The 19,925-nt window shown below is 31.8% G+C and overlaps 1 protein-coding gene across 8 annotated transcripts in view; it reads left to right on the forward strand.

The window, feature by feature from the left end:
- Window positions 1–19,925, forward strand: part of Spn (Spinophilin) — a 181,254-nt gene that overhangs the window by 20,280 nt on the left and 141,049 nt on the right. For 6 of the 8 annotated variants that reach the window (XM_065503030.1, XM_065503022.1, XM_065503025.1 and 3 more), the window contains exon 2: window positions 7,301–8,829. In XM_065503030.1, the coding sequence (XP_065359102.1) occupies window positions 7,356–8,829 (1,474 nt within the window). In that variant the 5' untranslated portion in view covers window positions 7,301–7,355. Of the gene's footprint in view, window positions 1–2,425; window positions 2,578–6,766; window positions 6,999–7,300; window positions 8,830–19,925 lie in introns of those variants that run through there. The other 2 variants (XM_065503023.1, XM_065503024.1) reach the window with 2 other exon arrangements.

The raw sequence follows: 19,925 nt of genomic DNA on the forward strand, positions 1-19,925 counted from the left end.
TTAATGATTTAAAAAATATAATATCTGACATATTTCTAAAAGCTAACAAAGAGATTCAAAAAATATTCACCCCTATCGCGAATCAACATTTCACATGAAATATTTTCCCTTTTCCTTTTTTCGTTTATCAACTTTGTTCACGTGAAAAAAATTCCCCTTGTTGTGAAATTTTTAGATGGAATTTTGTAAACAATAAACAGCTGTTACGAACAAAATCAACTATTGTGAATGTAAAGTTCATCATGATATTCCCGATAGCAATTTTCCCTTCGAAGGAAATGAATATTTCATGGGAACAAAATTTCACATGTTATTGCCGATAGGGGTGATTAATTTGTTGGACCAAGTCTATGTTTTAGCTGGAATAGTGTATATAGGTTTTTTTTACTTACTTTTTAAATTCTGGTCACATAATAATCTCTTGGAAACAGTGCACTTTTATATACGAAGATATACGAAATTTTTATTAAAAAATGCGGACTTTTTTTTTTAAATTTTTAGCTTTAATTTTGAAATATTTGTGCAATATAAATATATTCAAAGTATTGGCCATTGCTAGCTATGACCGTTTCCCATCTTTCTGGCAATATACGGATTCCGAACAACAAGAACTGCTCATCTTTTGAGTCCCAGAAAGAATCAAGCCAATATCGGATACTCTGTTTAGAAGTGATCGTATCACAGACAGAGAGAGAGAGTTCTACATCGATCGAAGCAAATAGTATTGGGACGGGCTGGGTCTGGAATTTAAGGATGAAGCAAAATTTCCCAACCACTTATTTCTAAATAGTTGTTAACAGGTATTGCAACATGAGCGTTGTCATGATGGAATATTACGTGATGTTTCATGTCTGGCCGCATATTCTCGACGAATCAGTTGCGTTTGGTACAAATTCCATGTCATGGTCTAGCCAAATTTCATAATAGATAGGACCCTTTTGCTCCCACCAAATACAGAGCATTATCTTAGCGCCATGGATTTTTCGCTTTGGTGCCGATTCGGCTGGTTGGCCGGGCTTCACATACGATCGTAATAGATCAATTTTTCATCGCAAGTGTAATGATTCGGTGTAAAAATGATTTTCTTTTATAGCGTCTTTCAAGGTCTCCCGATTTCAATTCGTATGATACCTAATTTCCCTGCTTTCTGATGAATCCTGCTGCTCGTAAACGTTTTGAAATTGCTGCTTGAGTAACTCCCAATGCAAGTTCTTGTTGAGTTTTACAACACTCTCCATGGAGTCATGCCTGCAATTCTTGGTCTTCAAACTTAGATAGGACCCCTTTTGGTACTTTTTTGGCTGGCTTGGGCGATCTTTGTCTTCCGTGTCAAAATCACCACTTCTGAACCGCACAAACGATCTCTCGCGCATTGAAACTGATGGAACACATTCATGCTTCAGCGGTACTTTTTTCAATTTAAAGATGTCATACACTCAATAGTTGTCAAATATCTGACAACCATTAAAATACAAGACAAATTTCATTAAAGTGTGTGCTGTAGACTTCTCATTATTATGAATTTCTATTTTAGCTGCTTGACAAGTGACATTGAATATAGACTGAATATAACTGTAATAATAATCCCAAGAGTACAAATATTTCGTTTTCCACATTCAGCAGCTAAAATAGAACAGCTTTGACAGAAGTTTATTCCACTCGCATTTAAATCTCAACTATTTGTCATACGTTTGTAAAGCTGTATTTTTTAATTTTGATTTTTATCTTTTAGCTTATCTACTTTTTTTTTGTGTAACTATCTTTCTTATCTAACAAAATTAATAATAATAAAATAAAAATAAAACAGAACCTCTAACAATTTGTCATTTAAGTTGTGGTATTTACTTACATACCTGAATTTCGTTTCTGCTCACATTTAACTCATATTGCTTTAGTAGACCCTGATAAGATAAAGTTTTATTAAACAAAAATATAATATATACAATTTTTGTTGGATTCTATATTAAATGCTTGAATTAAAAATAATTAAAACAACTTTTAGTCTGGTTTAATATTTTCATAATGCGACAACTGCCGATTTAAATAAAATTTAATAAAAAGTAGTTTTTGTATAAAACACAAAACGGGCAAAGTTTTTAAACAAATCAAATGCTAATTAAATGAAATAATAATTAAAACATATTTAAATTTAATTAATCAAAGCTAAAGATCATTAGAATTAGAAGGAAAAAAATAACGAGAGTGTGTGCCTACGCTAGAAAGTGTTTGTTTTGAGGGTCTCCGCCAGAAAACCCCCAGCTGATATAACAAAGAATTTGTTGGAAAAAAATTATTCAATAATAATAAAAAAATTGAGCTGTTATCATTTGTTTAGTATCAATTGCTTGTCATTTAGTAATTGTTGATTTAATTAGTGTATATTAAAGTCAAATATAATCGCATATAATAAGAATTTTTTATTATGAATTAAACTTAAAAGCACTCATTTGAAACGTGAATAACGATTACTTAATCTATTAGCAAAATAATATTGTCTATTTTATCAGTGGTTTGTTTGTTGTAAACTTTTTTTTTTGCTATTTAAAATATCACGATCTTTATGTATAAACTTAACATGTAAGTAGTTGTTTTAATTTAAAATTTTTAAATAAGTCTTTATTCGATTAATCGGTTATTGCTTTTACATAGCTAATTTAATGACTAGACTTAACATGAAAACAATGTATCAGTATTTAATCAATTAAACGTTTTTGTACCCACCATCAAACAAAGTGGGTATATTGATTAGTCATTCCGCTTGCAACATATCAAAATATTGTAAGACGATTTAGGTATGTCCGTCCGTATGCCTGTCTGTTGAAAACACTAGGTCCCAGCTCGCTGAAATTTTCAAATACTCTCTGTTGATAAATAAGGTTTGTTTGGTATTGAATATGAGAAATATTATGTCCCCCCGGAATAATGTTTGCGCAGTCATAATTATTTTGATTATTCAGTAATCTTTTAAAAATGTTGCACATCTTAACAAATTAGTTCTAAGTATTCTGAAATTATACAGTAAATTATGGCGATAATCGGGCAACATTTGTCCCTAGTCCCCATTCAAGTCCCCTCTCAGAAAATGATTTGAACATTTAAAATTGTCTTATAACAACTAATATCGTGAATTGAACTTAAACCAGTTTTATATGAACCAACTAATTCTACCAATTTTCATGAGGATCGCTCCTCAGTAGACCCTACCCCCTATATAATTATTTTAAGAAAAATATTTGATTGTCAGCTATTGATGTTGGGTATAAAAGATTCGGCACATTCGAATATAAATCTTTTACTTCTTGGGGTTAATAACCCTTTATTTTATTAATGATTTACAACTGCTTAGAAATTCTTTATTATTAAACTTCTTTGGCCCGAGTAAGATCATTCAAATGTATGAAATACTATATATTAAGACCTACGATTAAAGCCAAACTAAGACTTTATTAAGACCTACGATTAAAGCCAAACTAAGACTTTATTAAGACCTACGATTAAAGCTAAACAAAGACAATATTAAGACCTACAAATAAAGCTAAACTAAGACTATATTATGACCTACGATTAAAGCTAAACTAAGACTATATTATGACCTACGATTAAAGCTAAACTAAGACTATATTATGACCTACAATTAAAGCTAAACTAAGACTATATTATGACCTACGATTAAAGCTAAACTAAGACTATATTATGACCTACAATTAAAGCTAAACTAAGACTATATTATGACCTACGATTAAAGCCAAACTAAGACTATATTAAGACCTACGATTAAAGCTAAACTAAGACAATATCAAGACCAACTATTAAAGCTAAACTAAGACTATATTAAGATCTCTGAATTAATCTAAACAGAGACTATATTAAGACCAACGATTAAAGCTAAACTAAGACTATATTATGACCTACGATTAAAGCTAAACTAAGACTATATTATGACCTACGATTAAAGCTAAACTAAGACTATATTATGACCTACGATTAAAGCTAAACTATGACTATATTAAGACCAACGATTAAAGCTAAACTAAGACTATATTATGACCTACGATTAAAGCTAAACTAAGACTATATTAAGACCTACGATTAAAGCTAAACTAAGACAATATCAAGACCAACTATTAAAGCTAAACTAAGACTATATTAAGACCTCTGAATTAATCTAAACATAGACTATATTAAGACCTACGAATAATGCTAAACTAAGACTATATTATGACCTACAATTAAAGCTAAACTAAGACTATATTATGACCTACAATTAAAGCTAAACTAAGACTATATTATGACCTATGATTAAAGCCAAACTAAGACTATATTAAGACCTACGATTAAAGCTAAACTAAGACAATATCAAGACCAACTATTAATGCTAAACTAAGACTATATTAAGATCTCTGAATTAATCTAAACAGAGACTATATTAAGACCAACGATTAAAGCTAAACTAAGACTATATTATGACCTACAATTAAAGCTAAACTAAGACTATATTATGACCTACGATTAAAGCTAAACTAAGACTATATTATGACCTACGATTAAAGCTAAACTAAGACTATATTATGACCTACAATTAAAGCTAAACTAAGACTATATTATGACCTACAATTAAAGCTAAACTAAGACTATATTAAGACCTACGAATAAAGCTAAACTAAGACTATATTATGACCTACAATTAAAGCTAAACTAAGACTATATTCTGACCTACGATTAAAGCTAAACTAAGACTATATTATGACCTACGATTAAAGCTAAACTAAGACTATATTAAGACCTACGATTAAAGCTATACTAAGGCAATATCAAGACCAACTATTAAAGCTAAACTAAGAATATATTAAGACCTCTGAATTAATCTAAACAGAGACTATATTAAGACCTACGAATAAAGCTAAACTAAGACTATATTGTGACCTACAATTAAAGCTAAACTAAGACTATATTATGACCTACAATTAAAGCTAAACTAAGACTATATTATGACCTACAATTAAAGCTAAACTAAGACTATATTATGACCTACAATTAAAGCTAAACTAAGATTATATTATGACCTACGATTAAAGCTAAACCGTTATAACGGGAGAAATAAGCAAATAAAGCAGCATTACATACATTTAAACTAAGGCTATATTTAAACCTTCGATTAAGGCTAAACTAAGACTATATTTAATAACTAATAACTAAGGCGTATTATGAGTTCCATTCGACAAACGATATTCGTTGGCTATCGAATATCGACTATCGAATGTAAAATTCGTATTATAAGTTGGCATCGCTGTCGAAAATTTCGTTGTGCATCGAATTTTTAAAATTTTTTGTTCATAATGAATTTAGTTCATAATAGGCACCTAAGACTATATGGAGACCTGCGATTAACGCTAAACTAAGACTAACATTTGAAGCTAAAGATTCGTATTTTAATTAGTTTAGTAGTTTTGAAGATAAAGATTAAAGATTTCACTTATTTCTATCTTCATTTTACAACAATTAATGTTTCTTTCCAGTTGCTTGTCTTTACAAAAAAACTAACATATTCTCCTTAGTTTCCCTTCCAACTGTTTACACTTTCTGTTTTTAAAACGATTTATCGCTACTGTTACACCTCTAAGACAATTATCGATATTTGTTTACACAAAAATTGTTACACTTTCTCATCATTAGTTTCAACAAATTCTAAGCTGCTGTTTTTTTGTTTTGTTTTGTTTATTTATAATTTTGTTTTGGTTACTTTTCATTTCACACTCACACTTCTTTTCTCTTTCTTTTAACTGTAAATTCATTATTTATCTTGCCATGCGCTTTTTTTTGTTTTGCTTCAATTTCGCTGATTAGTTGTTTTTTTTTTTGTTTAAAGTAAAACATTTTCTTAAAAATCAATTTCATGTTTAACGATAACAAAAATAATAACAATAATAATAAATATAACAACAATAACAACGAAATAATAGTAATTATTGTCAGGAAAAAAAGATATTTGTGATTGTTTTTGTAGGCACACTTCACTCTTCTTCTTTGCACACCTCATCGTGTTGGGTGGTGTGAGTGTCATATAATGTTGTTGACATTATTCTTCTTCTTCTTTGAAATTGTTATGTTTGAGTGAAGTGGTAGGCATAGTTGGACAGTTGATTGGTAACTCCTTTTATGTTGATTTATTAAAACAAAAATTTGAATTTTCATTATTTCTTCCGTTTGTATTACAGTTCCAAACTAACGTAGGAAATGGGTGGACAGCTCAAAAGCTTTTAGGAAAATATTGTTAGTCAAATTTACGGCGAACATTAGTGACAAAAGAAGACATATTGAACACTTTGAAATTAAAATTCTTTACAATAATTCAAACAGTTACTATTTCTTGTAATAAGAAGATCTATCCCATACACTTATCTTCGGAAAATTCTGGCTGTAATACAAATTCAGTTCTTTATGAAGATTATTTCTACTATTCATTCAGATTGTTCTCAACTAAAGTCATATTTTTAACCTCACAAAAGGGTGCTCATATCTTCTACTCCCACCCGCTATGTAATGTATCAATCATTCTTGTCTTTATATTATTTAGTTTTTTTTATTTTGTCAATAAACCAACCTAAAGAACTGATTGCAAAAGTACTTGAGTCTCGTAAACTATTGCGTTTGTATGGTTTGTCATAAACATTGTACTCGTAGTTATTATTATTTAACGTATTTTCTTTATTCATTTCACAGTATTGCTCTACTTTAGACGGTTTTCGCTGACAAAACCTAAAAGAAAAATTGTACTGATTTTGGTGTAAAATAAAAAAAAAGTTAATCAGACATTTGCAACGTATTGAAAAAATATATTAAAGAATGAAAACGTTTTGATTGCTTTAAAACAAACAATTTATACAAAGGATTTACACAAAGTGTTAAAGTGAAATTTAAATTTAAGTGGAAATTAGTCCATTTTCTTTTTGTTAAACAAGTTGACCAAGGTTTTATTTTATAGAAAATTATACAAAATGGTAAAGACAACTTTTGAAAAATATAAAAAAATTCTTTACTTTATCTATAAAACTTTATTGATGATAAAAATAATAATAATTTGTTTAATGAATCATAATTAATTAATTGGAATTTATTAATTAATAACTCAAAACCCTCCTCCACAATCTTATTTTTATAAGATTTTAGATCGATTCGAATGTTTGGAATATTTTTATGATTTTATAGTTTAAATTCATGATTTCAGTATTTTTTAAATTATTTTTATTACTTTAACTTTATTTACTAAAGACATACATTTTTTCTTTTACCTCAATTTCAGACATCTATTGTGCCAACATTTTTAACCAAACTCTGCTACCGTTTTAATCGTCAACATGGAGAAACCTTTACAGCAACAGCCAGTTGGTAAAGTTTCGCAAATAGCGAATCTTTTCCAACGCAAACCCATTGAAATACAACCTGTTGAACAATTAAGTGCTGCTGCAGCAGCAGCCGCAGCAGCTGCTGCCGCCGCCGCGGCTGCTAATGCCGCAGCTGGTACACCCGTTACCGTTGTACGCACAGAATCCCATTCGGCTCGTTTCAATAACGCCCGAGCTCTTTTCGAAAAACTCGGCGTCGAGAGCAATTCAAATTTAAGTGTTAAGCGTTCCGGTTCGCGTGAAGATAATTTGTGTGATTTACAAAATCATTCGGATCGTTCGTCGTCACGTTCGTCAGATCGTTCCGTTTCACCGCCCAAAAGACGTTCCCCATTTCCGTCCGGCTGCCAAGTGGCCGCCTCGATGGCCAACAATAATTGCAATCAATTGAATGGTGGACCCAATTTGGCCAACTCCAAGTTCATAATGGAGCCTAGTCCCAAATTCCAACACAATATATCACGCTTGAAATCGGAAGAAAGCATAACGGCTGCTTCAGCCACTGGAGGTGTGAGCGCCCTATTGGCGGCCGACAAACCGGAGAAACCCGAACGTAAGTTTAACTCACGCGAATTAATTGAAAAACAGAAAAAGTGGACCTCGCACTTTACCAAAACCAAGACAACACGTTCTCACAGTGATCTTAATCGTTGCGATATAATACGCACCGGTCCGGGCACCATTTTAATACCCAGCTCCGTTATACAAAAAATAGAATCAGTCACAACCTCACCCTTGAGCAATCACAAGATCATCAGCCAAATGGAAACGCGTTCACCCATTTTAGCCAGTCTGGCCCACGAACAGGACAAACCACCCAGTCCGCCCGTTAGACACTCCGTACAACCGCCCGAAATAAAACCGCGCAGCTCTAATAAAATCGGTAGTCCAGTTAAATCGCCACCACTGCCACCCATACCAGCGGTTAAGCCGAAAAATATCAGTCCCATTAAACTAAATCCGGAGCGTGTACGTTCGCCCACAAAAATCTCTGAACCACCACCACCTCCACCAGCCAAATCGGCTGCCGCTGCGGCTGCCCAACAACGTTCCATTGACGAACAGAATGGCTTAGCACCGCCACCGATACCACCCGAAAAACCACGTAAAAAATCTATAGATTTAGTGGAGACTGATTCGGAGCGCCAAACACCCGTTTCGCCATCAAAACAACCACCCTATGCTTATGCTGCCAAACGCGCCTCCATCGACAGTCTGGGCAATAGTATTTCCACAGCCAGTGGCAATGGTCTATTGAGTGGTAGCAGCAATTCGGCTGCCTCGCCGGCGGCCAGTGCTTCGTCGGGTCCCTCGTCGCCGGTGCATACCGAAGATGAGAAACAGGAAAACGAATCAACGGAAAAGGCGGAAATGCAACAACAGTATTATAACAGTATGCCACGTAGACGGAAGAGCGAAAATGAAGGTGAGTTTTGTGTTATTATTATTATTTATTGTTTTGTTTTAACAACATTCATATATATTAGGGTGGTAGCTATTTTGTGAAGCTAAAAAATGAACATGAAATTTTACTTTAATTTTTGAACAACGTCTGGTTCTAGGAATTAAGATAATATTTGGAAAAATGGCATCTTCATTTAAGTTGTGACCGAACATCGACTTTTGGGGGCCAACCTAACACTTGTATTCAATTCATAGTGAAGTAGACATAGAGCGGAAACTAGAAACTCAAACAAAAATATTACTCAAAATAATCACTCGTACGAGTGTTACCACATAGTTTTATTTACTAATACATTCTCACCTTTTAGGGTTTTGACAACTGAGTTAGGTTTTTGACAGGACCGTTTCCGATCTATGTATATTTCTCTATGATTCAAACAGCTCAATTTATTCATATACTCTAACTGAAAAATAATTATTTTGCCAAACGAATGGTTTAATTTTTCAATATCAATTTGGTTGAGATAATTAAAATATGTTTATACCAAAGGTAAATTTGTAAACACAACTAAATCAAACAGTTACTGAAACCAAACTTAATGTTAAATAATGTGTTTGTGACAAACAAACTACAGCTTCAATTTTGATACCGACAACAAAAAGACCTAATTAATTATACGCAAAATTGGTTAACACAACCAAGTAGTATTGATTCCTCTTATTATTTACCAGGTCAAATGCCGCATTTCAACTTTCTTGTGTAATTTCATTTCAAATTATTTTAATCTGCTTCAAAAACAAACAAACAAAAAAAGTAAAAATCTCAAATGGAATTTTGCAAGTGGTAAACTGTTTTTTTTTGCTATTTGAGCATTTTGTTGCAAGCCAGTCTGTAACGCATCATTACAACAGAATGTTTACCATACATATGTTGCAGTAGTTGTTTTCTCTTGTAATCTCGTATTAATACAATTTCAACAACATCAAAAATGTTATAAACAGCAAAAAACACAAAAAAGTATTTTATATAAAATCAACTGAATGATATCATTTCATATAAAAACATTACAGGCAACATGTGTTTGTGTGTCCTCTATATGTAGCCATGCATATGTGTGTTGCATGCCGCATTGGTAATGAGTTACATCCCAGCAGTAATTGTCACTAAAGTCTGATCACTTGGTTGACTCCGTTTTATATATTTTGGGTCATTTGACACTTATGTGCTCTTTGTAGTGCAGATAGAAGGCAATTGGTTATTATATACATCCCAGGTAATCTAGCGTGAAGTCAATTGTTACTTAAGTGTCTCAAAGTAATCTGGAGTGTAGTCACTTTAAACGTTTTATGAGTAATTCGTACAAAATGGTTTTAGACAAATTGTGTTGATACAGTACAGTTTATTTTCTTTTTGCTTAAGTATACTGAGATCTCATGTAACCTAGCATGAAGTCAATTGTCTCTATAAGAGTGTTGTGATTTACCCACCAGAAGTAATATATTAGAGAGTAGTCGGAGGAATGTTTGTTTACATGCAGTCGGTTATTACACTGTCTAGGAGATCTCTATTTACATGTTAAGATAACTAGTTATGTAGCTGATTATGTAACCAGTAAGGTAACTGACTCTATGTAACCAGTATGTGAATCCAATGCGTAGACTACTTTGGACCAGTTATCAGACAGTCTCATTGTAAACAAAAAGGGTCAATTGACTTTTTTTCAAAGGACGTTTTTTTTTTTTTAAAAAAAAGAGAAGTAACACTTAGGCAATTAATATGCCTATATATAATTGTGTTACTTTCTTTGGAAAGGGGATAGAGTGTAGAAGAAAAGGCGGTGGAAGGAGGAGAAAAGCTTTTTAATTGACAACTCTGCAATTGCGCGTTATGTTTGTTATTAGTGCAGGTTGCAGCGCCTCTGGTGGTGAGATGGCGAACTAGTGAAGCCAACAACCTTTATTTCATTATTTTACTTCGGTGGCGTTTTAGTGTTTTACCACCGAAGGAGGTCGCTATGATAAATATTAGTTATTAGTAAACTAATAATTATTATAAACTGATGTTGTTGATTGGCAGCGGCTGGGAATCGAACCCAGGCCACTGGTGGTCTTAGGATTTTCTGAAGGAAAGGTCTGAAAAGATCTTTGAAATTAAAATATTGAGTTTCAATGTCGTAATAGTTTTGGAGCCCCATACAACTTAGGACTTGCACATGTTAAAATAACTAGTCGCGTAGCTAGTTATAGAACTAAATGATTGATAAAATCACTAGTTCGGGACTGTCTCCTAGAACTGCTGGGATATCAAATACATATACTTTAACACACCAGCAATTATTCTGTAGTTCTGGTAACAGGAAGAAATTCTTGATGTTGGGGATTATGTGCAGAATGGGAATGTTGTTTTAGCGGTATCTAGTGTAGGTTAAATTCGTGAAGCGGGTGTTAAAATGAATGAAACAAAATAAATATATCTTGGTTGGAAAACAAAAACATAGCCAACATATTTGTAGCTGCGAAGGCTGCATGAGAAGGTTTAATGAATGTTTTAAAGGGTTTATTAATAGATATAATAAGGTTCCAAATATAATAGGCGATTGTTTTATAATATTTTATGAAATGTTTCATATTTATCTAATTCTAATTTGTCATTCGTCCTAGAAAAAGACTCCAAAGTATCGTTTCCCTCATGACAAACTTTACAGATGATCATGTTCCTAAATTTCATATATACAAGCGATTTAGAAAGACTCCGGTTTCAATCAGATCTTCCAATTAATTCAATTTGAGCTTATAGGCTTCATTAGTCTTTACTTTCCGTTGCGTTCTGTTCCGTTCTGGATTTTACTTATGGCAGTTAGTTGTTCTGTGACAAAATATATAATTTTTCATTTCTTTTAACACATTATTCCTCTTTAAAACACATTAACTTGCCTGGCATTCCCATTTCCTTTGATATTTTCGACCAGACGGCTCGTTTTTTTTTTCAAATTTCTATTAAATTTCACAAAATCAGTAACAAATAATTTTTTTCTTTATTTGAAAAGCCCCTGTCACTTACAATTACGTAGACAATTTTTGTTTTTAACAGGTTCGTCCGGAACAGAACGGAACAGCACAGAAAAACTAACTACTTATACATGTTTTTCATGTACAAAAGAGAAACAGCTGATTGGGAACGTATCAGAATGTAAAGACTAATTCTGCCTTAATTCACTCAAAATCTTTATTCGGAATTATAAATGTCAGCCATTCATTCCACAAATCCTTTCCCAACATCCAATTCTATAGCTTCCTGCAAAGGCTTTTATTTAAATAGAATTCATTCATCGTTGAATTAATTTATAATGAAATTAAATCATAACAGAATTCATTCATCCTTTTAATTATAAAATTTTTGTTAATTCAAATCTAATACGAAGGCGAGCCAATAAATCCATGACTTTTTGAATAAAAAAATGAATGACACTTTGTCTAACTTTTCTCCATTTTTTTGTATCCCTTCCAAATAATAAGATTTGTCGAGATGATCAAAACAGGTATTTTTTTTGTGAGATGATTTCATGGTTGTAGTCAAATCTCTTTCCTGCGAGCCATTTTTTCAGGTTTAGAAACAAGAAATAGTCTAATGAAGAAGCAATTCATAGCCTACTTCATGGATTTTTGCCATGGAAACTACAAATGTGCAACTTGGCATTTTCCTGGTGATAAAGAACTTTTTTCTTGGCCAAATGCGGTCGTTTTTTTCAAATCCTCATTAAATTGACCCAATAAGTTGGCATAAAATTCGCAATTGTTTGTTTTACCCTTCTTGGCCATCTTTGGAGCCGAATCAACACGAGAAACCTGTTGTTTTGACTGCTGTTTGGTCTCTGGTGTATTGTGGTGGGTCCATGTTTCGTCCACAGTTACAAAACGGTGCACCCGTCCATATTGCGCTTGAACAACGCCAAACATTCCTGCGAAGTTGACACACTATAGCGTTGTGGTCGATTGTGAGCAAACTCTGCTCCCATCTTGTGGAAAACATTCTCCCAAGTGATCATTCACGATTGAAAACACTAAGCCATGTGAGATGCCTATGGCTTTCCCAATCATTCGCACTTTCAATCCGATCGGGCAATACTATATCGTGAGTTTTTCCAATTGTTTCGGGTGTACAGACCTCAACTGGTCGTCCAGAACATTCGGTATCTTCTGTGCTTGTGCGGCAACATCAAAATTAAGTAAATCATCATGTTTATCATTGAAATTGATGTTGCAGAGTTTCCATAGTATTTTTCAAGCATAGCCTTGGTTTAAGTGATGGTTTTCAATTCATTTGAAGTACAAAGGAATTAAGCTTAAGAATTAATGAATGAATTCAATTACAGAATAGATAAATTTATTTTGATTTAGAAAATTTTTTACATCTAGGGGTGGGCCAGCGAATGAGTTTTACACTAGGATCGACAGCGATAGATCTTGTAGATAAAGCTGCGGTGTTAGCATTGATGGATTCTCTGAGGATGGTAGTGTATTTCAGGCCAATATACTGGAGACATTTAAAATACTATCGCCTGGGGGAAGGATATTTCCCTTCACAAAACATTCAAATAATTAGGAAACTGTTCTAATTCTAGCACTTTATATGCAATCAAACTGTCATTCTAACATGACAGGGGGTTAATTGTCACCTTTGGGACACTCAGTGATAGGTCTCTGAATTAATCCAAAAGTGTCAGTTCTGTTTTGGATAATGGTCATAAAATTTGATTATTAACAATTGACAACATGCTTTAAGAACTTTGTTTTAAACTCATTGAAGAAAATTGTCTACTTTTTACTACAATTTGACAAGTAAATTGTCATATCACTCTTTTCACATGTTATAGGAATAGGGCGTTGACACATGGAGTTTCTCTCACTCAAATCGTTTTTATCGGTCAGTTTAAAAGGAAATTGTCTAGAGCCATGGTAGGCGTTCATATTGTTCAGGTTACGATGATTTTCGTCAAACAACCCGAATGTGAACAAAAGATCGTAATAGAGCGTAAAAATACACACATTTCATTCAGTTGCTTGATGTTGTTGTGGATATTTTATTTTTTACCCAAAAAAGCACACAAATTAAATGCCTCTATTTGCCTACCAATGGTCTAGAGTCTAAATTGGGCTGATTATCTGTCGTTGCATTGGTTTCGATACGATTAGGGGTACTTGGGTAATGAGCGCAGACTCTGACTGACTCTGCTTTGTATATTTCGAATGCGATATCTGTTGTCATTTCCATGAAAAAAAAAACAATCAGGAAAACATTTCAGGGTTGTTACCGCTATTCGACGATCGGTAAACATGCAAGTAGACTCCGACATGTCTTCAATAACTGGGACAGTTCTGAGTTACTATATTAGCTACCTTTATGTCATGGACTTTTTTAGTATTATTCCACAAGAAACCGATTTTAACCTGGTTCCATGATCTCGATTAGAAATGTAAATTTAAAAAAGCATTCTTAGATTAATCATCCAAAAGAATTGAAGTAAATAAATAGTTGCAATTTTTTACCACGTCCCTCGTTTATATATTTCGATTGGTGTTTTATTTTAACACTATCATCGCTGAACATAAAACAAGCACAAAGTTGTAATGAATTTAACAAATGAATTTATTTGTTTTGTAAATTTTATTTCAAAACAACATTGTATCTGCTACTGGCGTTTATAAAGCTGATTTACTTGCAACTGCTTGTAAATTTATTGTTGTCTGTATTTGCAGTTTCTTTGTGTTCTAACTCCTCCCACTCTTAGGCAAGTACTTACTGAAACTTGCTGCAAACAAAAGAAGAGCAAGAATATGGTAATTTCTGACAGTGTAAGAAACTAATTCTTCCTCATAGAATTTAATTTTCTTATAATTTGATAGATGTACAAGAAAAAACTAGGAATTTAATTCACAAAAAGATTAAAGTGTCTTGTGGTTGTATTTTTGGGCGATTTTTCAAAATAACTTATGTCTCAGAATAAACTTGAAAAGACTTGCAATAATAAAAAAAGTTAGATTTTTGCCAGTCCAACCCCCCAGTTTCGTGAAGATTGGTAAAAAATCAGCCTGACAATTTTTTAGTTAAATCGGTTGGGGAAAAAATGCAATTTTTTCAGTTTTTGTAAAATTTTGCCATTAAAAAATGATTTTTCCAATTTAATTTAAAAGAATAGAAATGTGTACGTAATTGTCGTTCTAATGAGACATAAAATACTAAAATTGGTTTAAAAATGTTAAAGTTATTAAAAAATCGCCAGGCCACTAGAACAAGAAATGTAGGAACAAAATTTACAAATATTAAAATAAAAGCTAATTTTTACTTAAAATGTATCCATATTTACTTGTATGTGAGTTTTTGGCTTCGTATGATACCGTTATTCGCAAGTATGGCCTAAAAACATATTTTTCAGCGGCAGTTTCAAAACTCCATTTTCAAATTTTTAAAAATTTTGTTAAACAAATTTTAGAATTTTTTAATCATCACATGAGGATTTATGAACAACATAATAGGGAATAGAAATGTGAAAAAAGTATAATAATATCTCCTATAGTTTTGCCGTACCTGCGATTTAAATTTTGCGATTTTCGAGAAAAACTAATTTTTTGGCCATATTTTGACGAATGAGTTTAATAGCCTTACTGTTATGAATTTTAAGTAGAACCTATACAGAATATTATAGTACAGATAATTCTAAATATATTTTGAAAGTTTTACTAAAATTGCAAGACGTTAAATCTTAAATCGTCAAGGTCAAAGGTAAAATTTTTCAATATTTGCAATTTCTAATGGAAAGATAGCGAAATGTTATATATTTTTAGGCTGATTTTGTTGAAACTTAAGAAAAATATAACATGAAGTCTAGTATTTATAATAACAGCTCAAAAATGGAAATTAACCCTTAATGGCACTTGGGGTTAAAATGCCACACTATGATTACGTTTTGGTTAATTCTAATATAATCTAAATTGATTTAAAATCATTCAATTGATTCTTATTATGGTATACCTTAATGTTATATACATGTATGAAACAAAAATGTATATTGCACTTTAAGTCTGGCGGCATACATTGTATTTTTAATTTCTATATGAAACGTCATTGTTTCATCAATTTTACACACAGTTACATGCGCATATATTTATATAAATAAACATTTTCTAAGGGGAAGAAAGCCACTCTTCATAGTTAAATAAATGTGCTTCAAATCAGGTCAAAGTCTCTAACTCCCAGTCTATACTTGACAAATATTTATCATAACAATTAATGACGTTTGTTGTCAAGACAAAGTTGTCTGAGCAAAAGCACTAATAATTTTGTCATAACGAAGCGATAATACTAATAAATGAGGACTATACCTGATAATTTTTTATCTTGACAACGATTTTGACGTTTATCATGATAAAAATTTATCAGGTATAGACAGGGAGTAACATAAAGAATTTGACTAATCAAATCCAATTCTTAAAATTCATATCAAAAGGGAATTTTAAGAATTTTTTCTTAAAATCTGCACTCGTGAGAAGTTCATTTCGGTACAATCTATTCTGAGAGTAAGATAACTTGTTTATCTTGCAATACAAACGAATTTTTAACAGATTCTTTAATTTTTTATTTCTAGTCTATTTTGAAACTTTTAGAGATATAGATACTCTATTCTTAGTTAGTTATGCTTCCCATCTTGGCCGTATCTCTTTAGTTAATAGTATTTATTGTAGTTTTATTTTATTATTATTATTTTTTCCATTTATTTGTTCATATTTTGCAACAATAAGTTGTTGTCATCATCATCGTCTTCACTTCACTGTCGCGCTGGCTGTTTAACTTCTTGGCATTATTTCTATACAAGTCTAGTGTGCTGCTGCTGCTGCTGCTGATGATGATTATGAAATTGTTGATGATGTTTGACCCATATTGAATCCAAGTTGTGGTTCTGCCATGCAGTTAAAGTCACGATTTTTATTTGGTTTTATTATTCTATATTCTATTTACTCTGGCAAAATTGCAACAAAGAAAATAAATAAATTGTAAAATGATGAGTAAGGTATGGTTGGGGGGGGACTGTATGTGAGTGAATATAAGTGCTTATGAGGTAGTAAATATTTAGACAGCGAAATTCTTATTCTATTTACTTCTAAGGTATCTAAAGAATAAATGAAGTAGGTCTTAAGAAATGGATTGTGGTCACAAACTACTCGTGTTCAACATGTTGACACCTTTTTTTTTGTTAGCTTGATGAACTTTTGACTCTTTGTGAGATAGAGAGAGAGTAGAAGATGGATGCTTACCAGAATAATGTTGAGGGCAGTGCAGAGACCTGTGCCGAACGACTGTAAGACGGCTGAGCCGAGCCTCCGATACATTTTAAAAGTAGCCGCTGACGAAATTTTTGCGGCTTAAATCGGTTTGAAAATAGCCTCCGTTTTTGATAAAACTTCATAAAATTTTTAAATATAAAATTTTTTACAATTTGAGTAATTATTCTTCAGTCGTCTGACAGTCGGCTTTAAGCCGCCGCCGACATTTTGTTTGGGTCAGCCACCGCCGTCGTGAAATTTATTTAGTTGGCGCAGGTCTCCGGGGCTGTGTAACTAGCAGTTTATAGGGAATTACGTATCTATGTTACCCTATGGTTTAATAAATTTTTTTTTCAATCATTAAAAAAATTTAATATTTCTTTGTTTTTAATTTTATTACTTTAGAGTCAAAAAAATATATTTCCTTTTTTCCATTTCCTCTGTTATCACTTTTGCCCTTATCACAACATTTACAATATTTTTTTTGACAACTTTATGATGTCATAAACATCAAATTGTTTAAAATTTGTATTTATTTCATTTAAAAAAAGTTTAACCACCCACTTTTCCATACAAAATAAAATCAATATTTGATCCTTGAACGAATAAATAAATGCTGACAGGATACTAGACGCCTTCTACTAGTACATTCATTTGAGTATAGAGAGGAAAAACAAGAGAAAGAATACAATTTAATGTTTATTTCCCCAAGACATTAACTTATTTTGTTGTCATTTTGTTTTTAATGTCATCTAGACAAATGTTGCGGCTGTTTGACTATTTGTTTTATTTTGTTTATTTTATAAATTTTTTTTTTGCTGCTTTTCTGCCAGTTTTGGTTGTCGCATTTTATTAAATAATGACGTAAATCCTGTTGTGTTTATTTACGAAATTTTTTTGTTTATATCTTTATTTATAAATACAGAGGTATTTTAATTAATTTAACCCCTTGAGGACATAAATTGTTAAATGTATTTTTGCTAAATGTACAATTTATCCAGACAATTTATTAGACATTTTAGCATATTTAATATTTGCTGAGTTTATTTAGGTTTTTAGCATTAATTTACATTTGAAATGATTTTTGTTTGATCCAAACACTAAATTTAGAACAACGTTAAGGTCAAACTTAGGCAAGCATCTTTAACCCTCTAACCTGCAAACTTTTAAAAGCTAAATTTTTTAGGGTAATTCTGACCTAATAAACTCCAAACAGCCATCAGAAATTAATTTGCAAATTAAGTTTAGGAACCAGATGCAAAAAAGTGAAGAGTGCATCAGGGCATTGTTGCCGCTTTAGGTGTAAAAAACAATAATTATGATACGATTTTATTGAAGAACTAAATAAAAAGAACTAATAAAAAATATTTCGAATAGATTGGGCGACTAAAAGTAAGTAAAACTTTGACTTAAAAAAAAATTACACACAAAATGTCACGTGCTAAAATTATGACATCACTCACAAAACAGCTGACAGAACAAAAACTAAAAGTCAGAATGCATTTCGACCTTCGAGGGAAATGTTAACAAATCTGTAACTAAAGTCACAGTTAAATTTAAAAAAAAAAATTGTAATTACTTTTTGAGATAATTGATGTTTTGTAATGTATGTCTTGAGGCACTCTTGCGGGTTAGAGGGTTAATAAATATTTGTTTTGATAACTTTTAATATTGTTTATTGAACGACGAATCTTGGCTTTTTATATGTAGTTCCAGAGCAGTAGTTTTATAAAGCAGGTAATATCAGTGTAAAACACGATCAAAAATAATACATATCATGATTAATCCCTGGGAATTTACAGAATAATCCCAAGGTATTGTATTTGAACTCCGCAGAGAACTCAATAGTGGAACCTGTCACAGTTGGTTTTATATGTCTCAGAGATCTGGTCATTGAGACCAATAGAACAATATTGTTCAACGATAAAATTAGCTTTAAAGAAGACAGTTATATTGGAGGAGTTCAGAACTAAGTCGGATTTTGCATGACATTAAGTTTTCAAATAGAAATATCGTTTTGTCTTGCCTGCAAAAAGACCTATATGTATCCTTCACCAAATTCTACTTTAAAAATAAAAATGTTTAATATTTTTAGGTAAACAAATTTAAAAAATGTTTTTGAAATTTTTATTTAATTTTAGTTATTTTAAAAAAAATTTGAATTTTTTTAATGAAAAAAATTAATGACAACTATTTTTTTGGTAAAAAAAAATTCGGATTAAAAAATATTTTGCCCTATTTTTACCCATTGTAGGTCCACATTGCAATATCCTTATATACATCGTTGCAATGTACTTTGAAATATCTATCATTAGATACCTATATTGTCTATATTAATAATCCAGATATATGTATATCAAAAATACGCCAAAAATCGAGGTTGTCCCGGTTTTTTCCTTATATCTCAGCCATTTGTGGACCGATTTTCCCGATTTTAAAACCGAGCCGGGAGAATTCTCGATATATTGATGTATCAATCATATTTGTAAGTTAGTTGGGGGCTATGGAAAGTTGATTTCAACATACAGACCCTTGCCACTCATGGTGAAGGGTATAAAAACCTTTATTTTATGTGGCCATTTGATATGATTTGAAAAATATTCTTACTATGGTGATATGCTGTAGCTCAGTACACAGTCTGCTAGTGAATGGTCCTCTATAATTGTCATATAAATCTATCTAGTTACATTTGTGTCCCCAGCAATAATGTTGCTTACCCAATAACTTCATACAAGTTAAATAGTAATGTATAGATTTTTCATATGTATGTCTTTATAGGTACTACATATTATTATTTTT

This window comes from Calliphora vicina, chromosome 3 (genome assembly GCF_958450345.1).
Source record: "Calliphora vicina chromosome 3, idCalVici1.1, whole genome shotgun sequence".
Classification (NCBI taxonomy): domain Eukaryota; kingdom Metazoa; phylum Arthropoda; class Insecta; order Diptera; family Calliphoridae; genus Calliphora; species Calliphora vicina.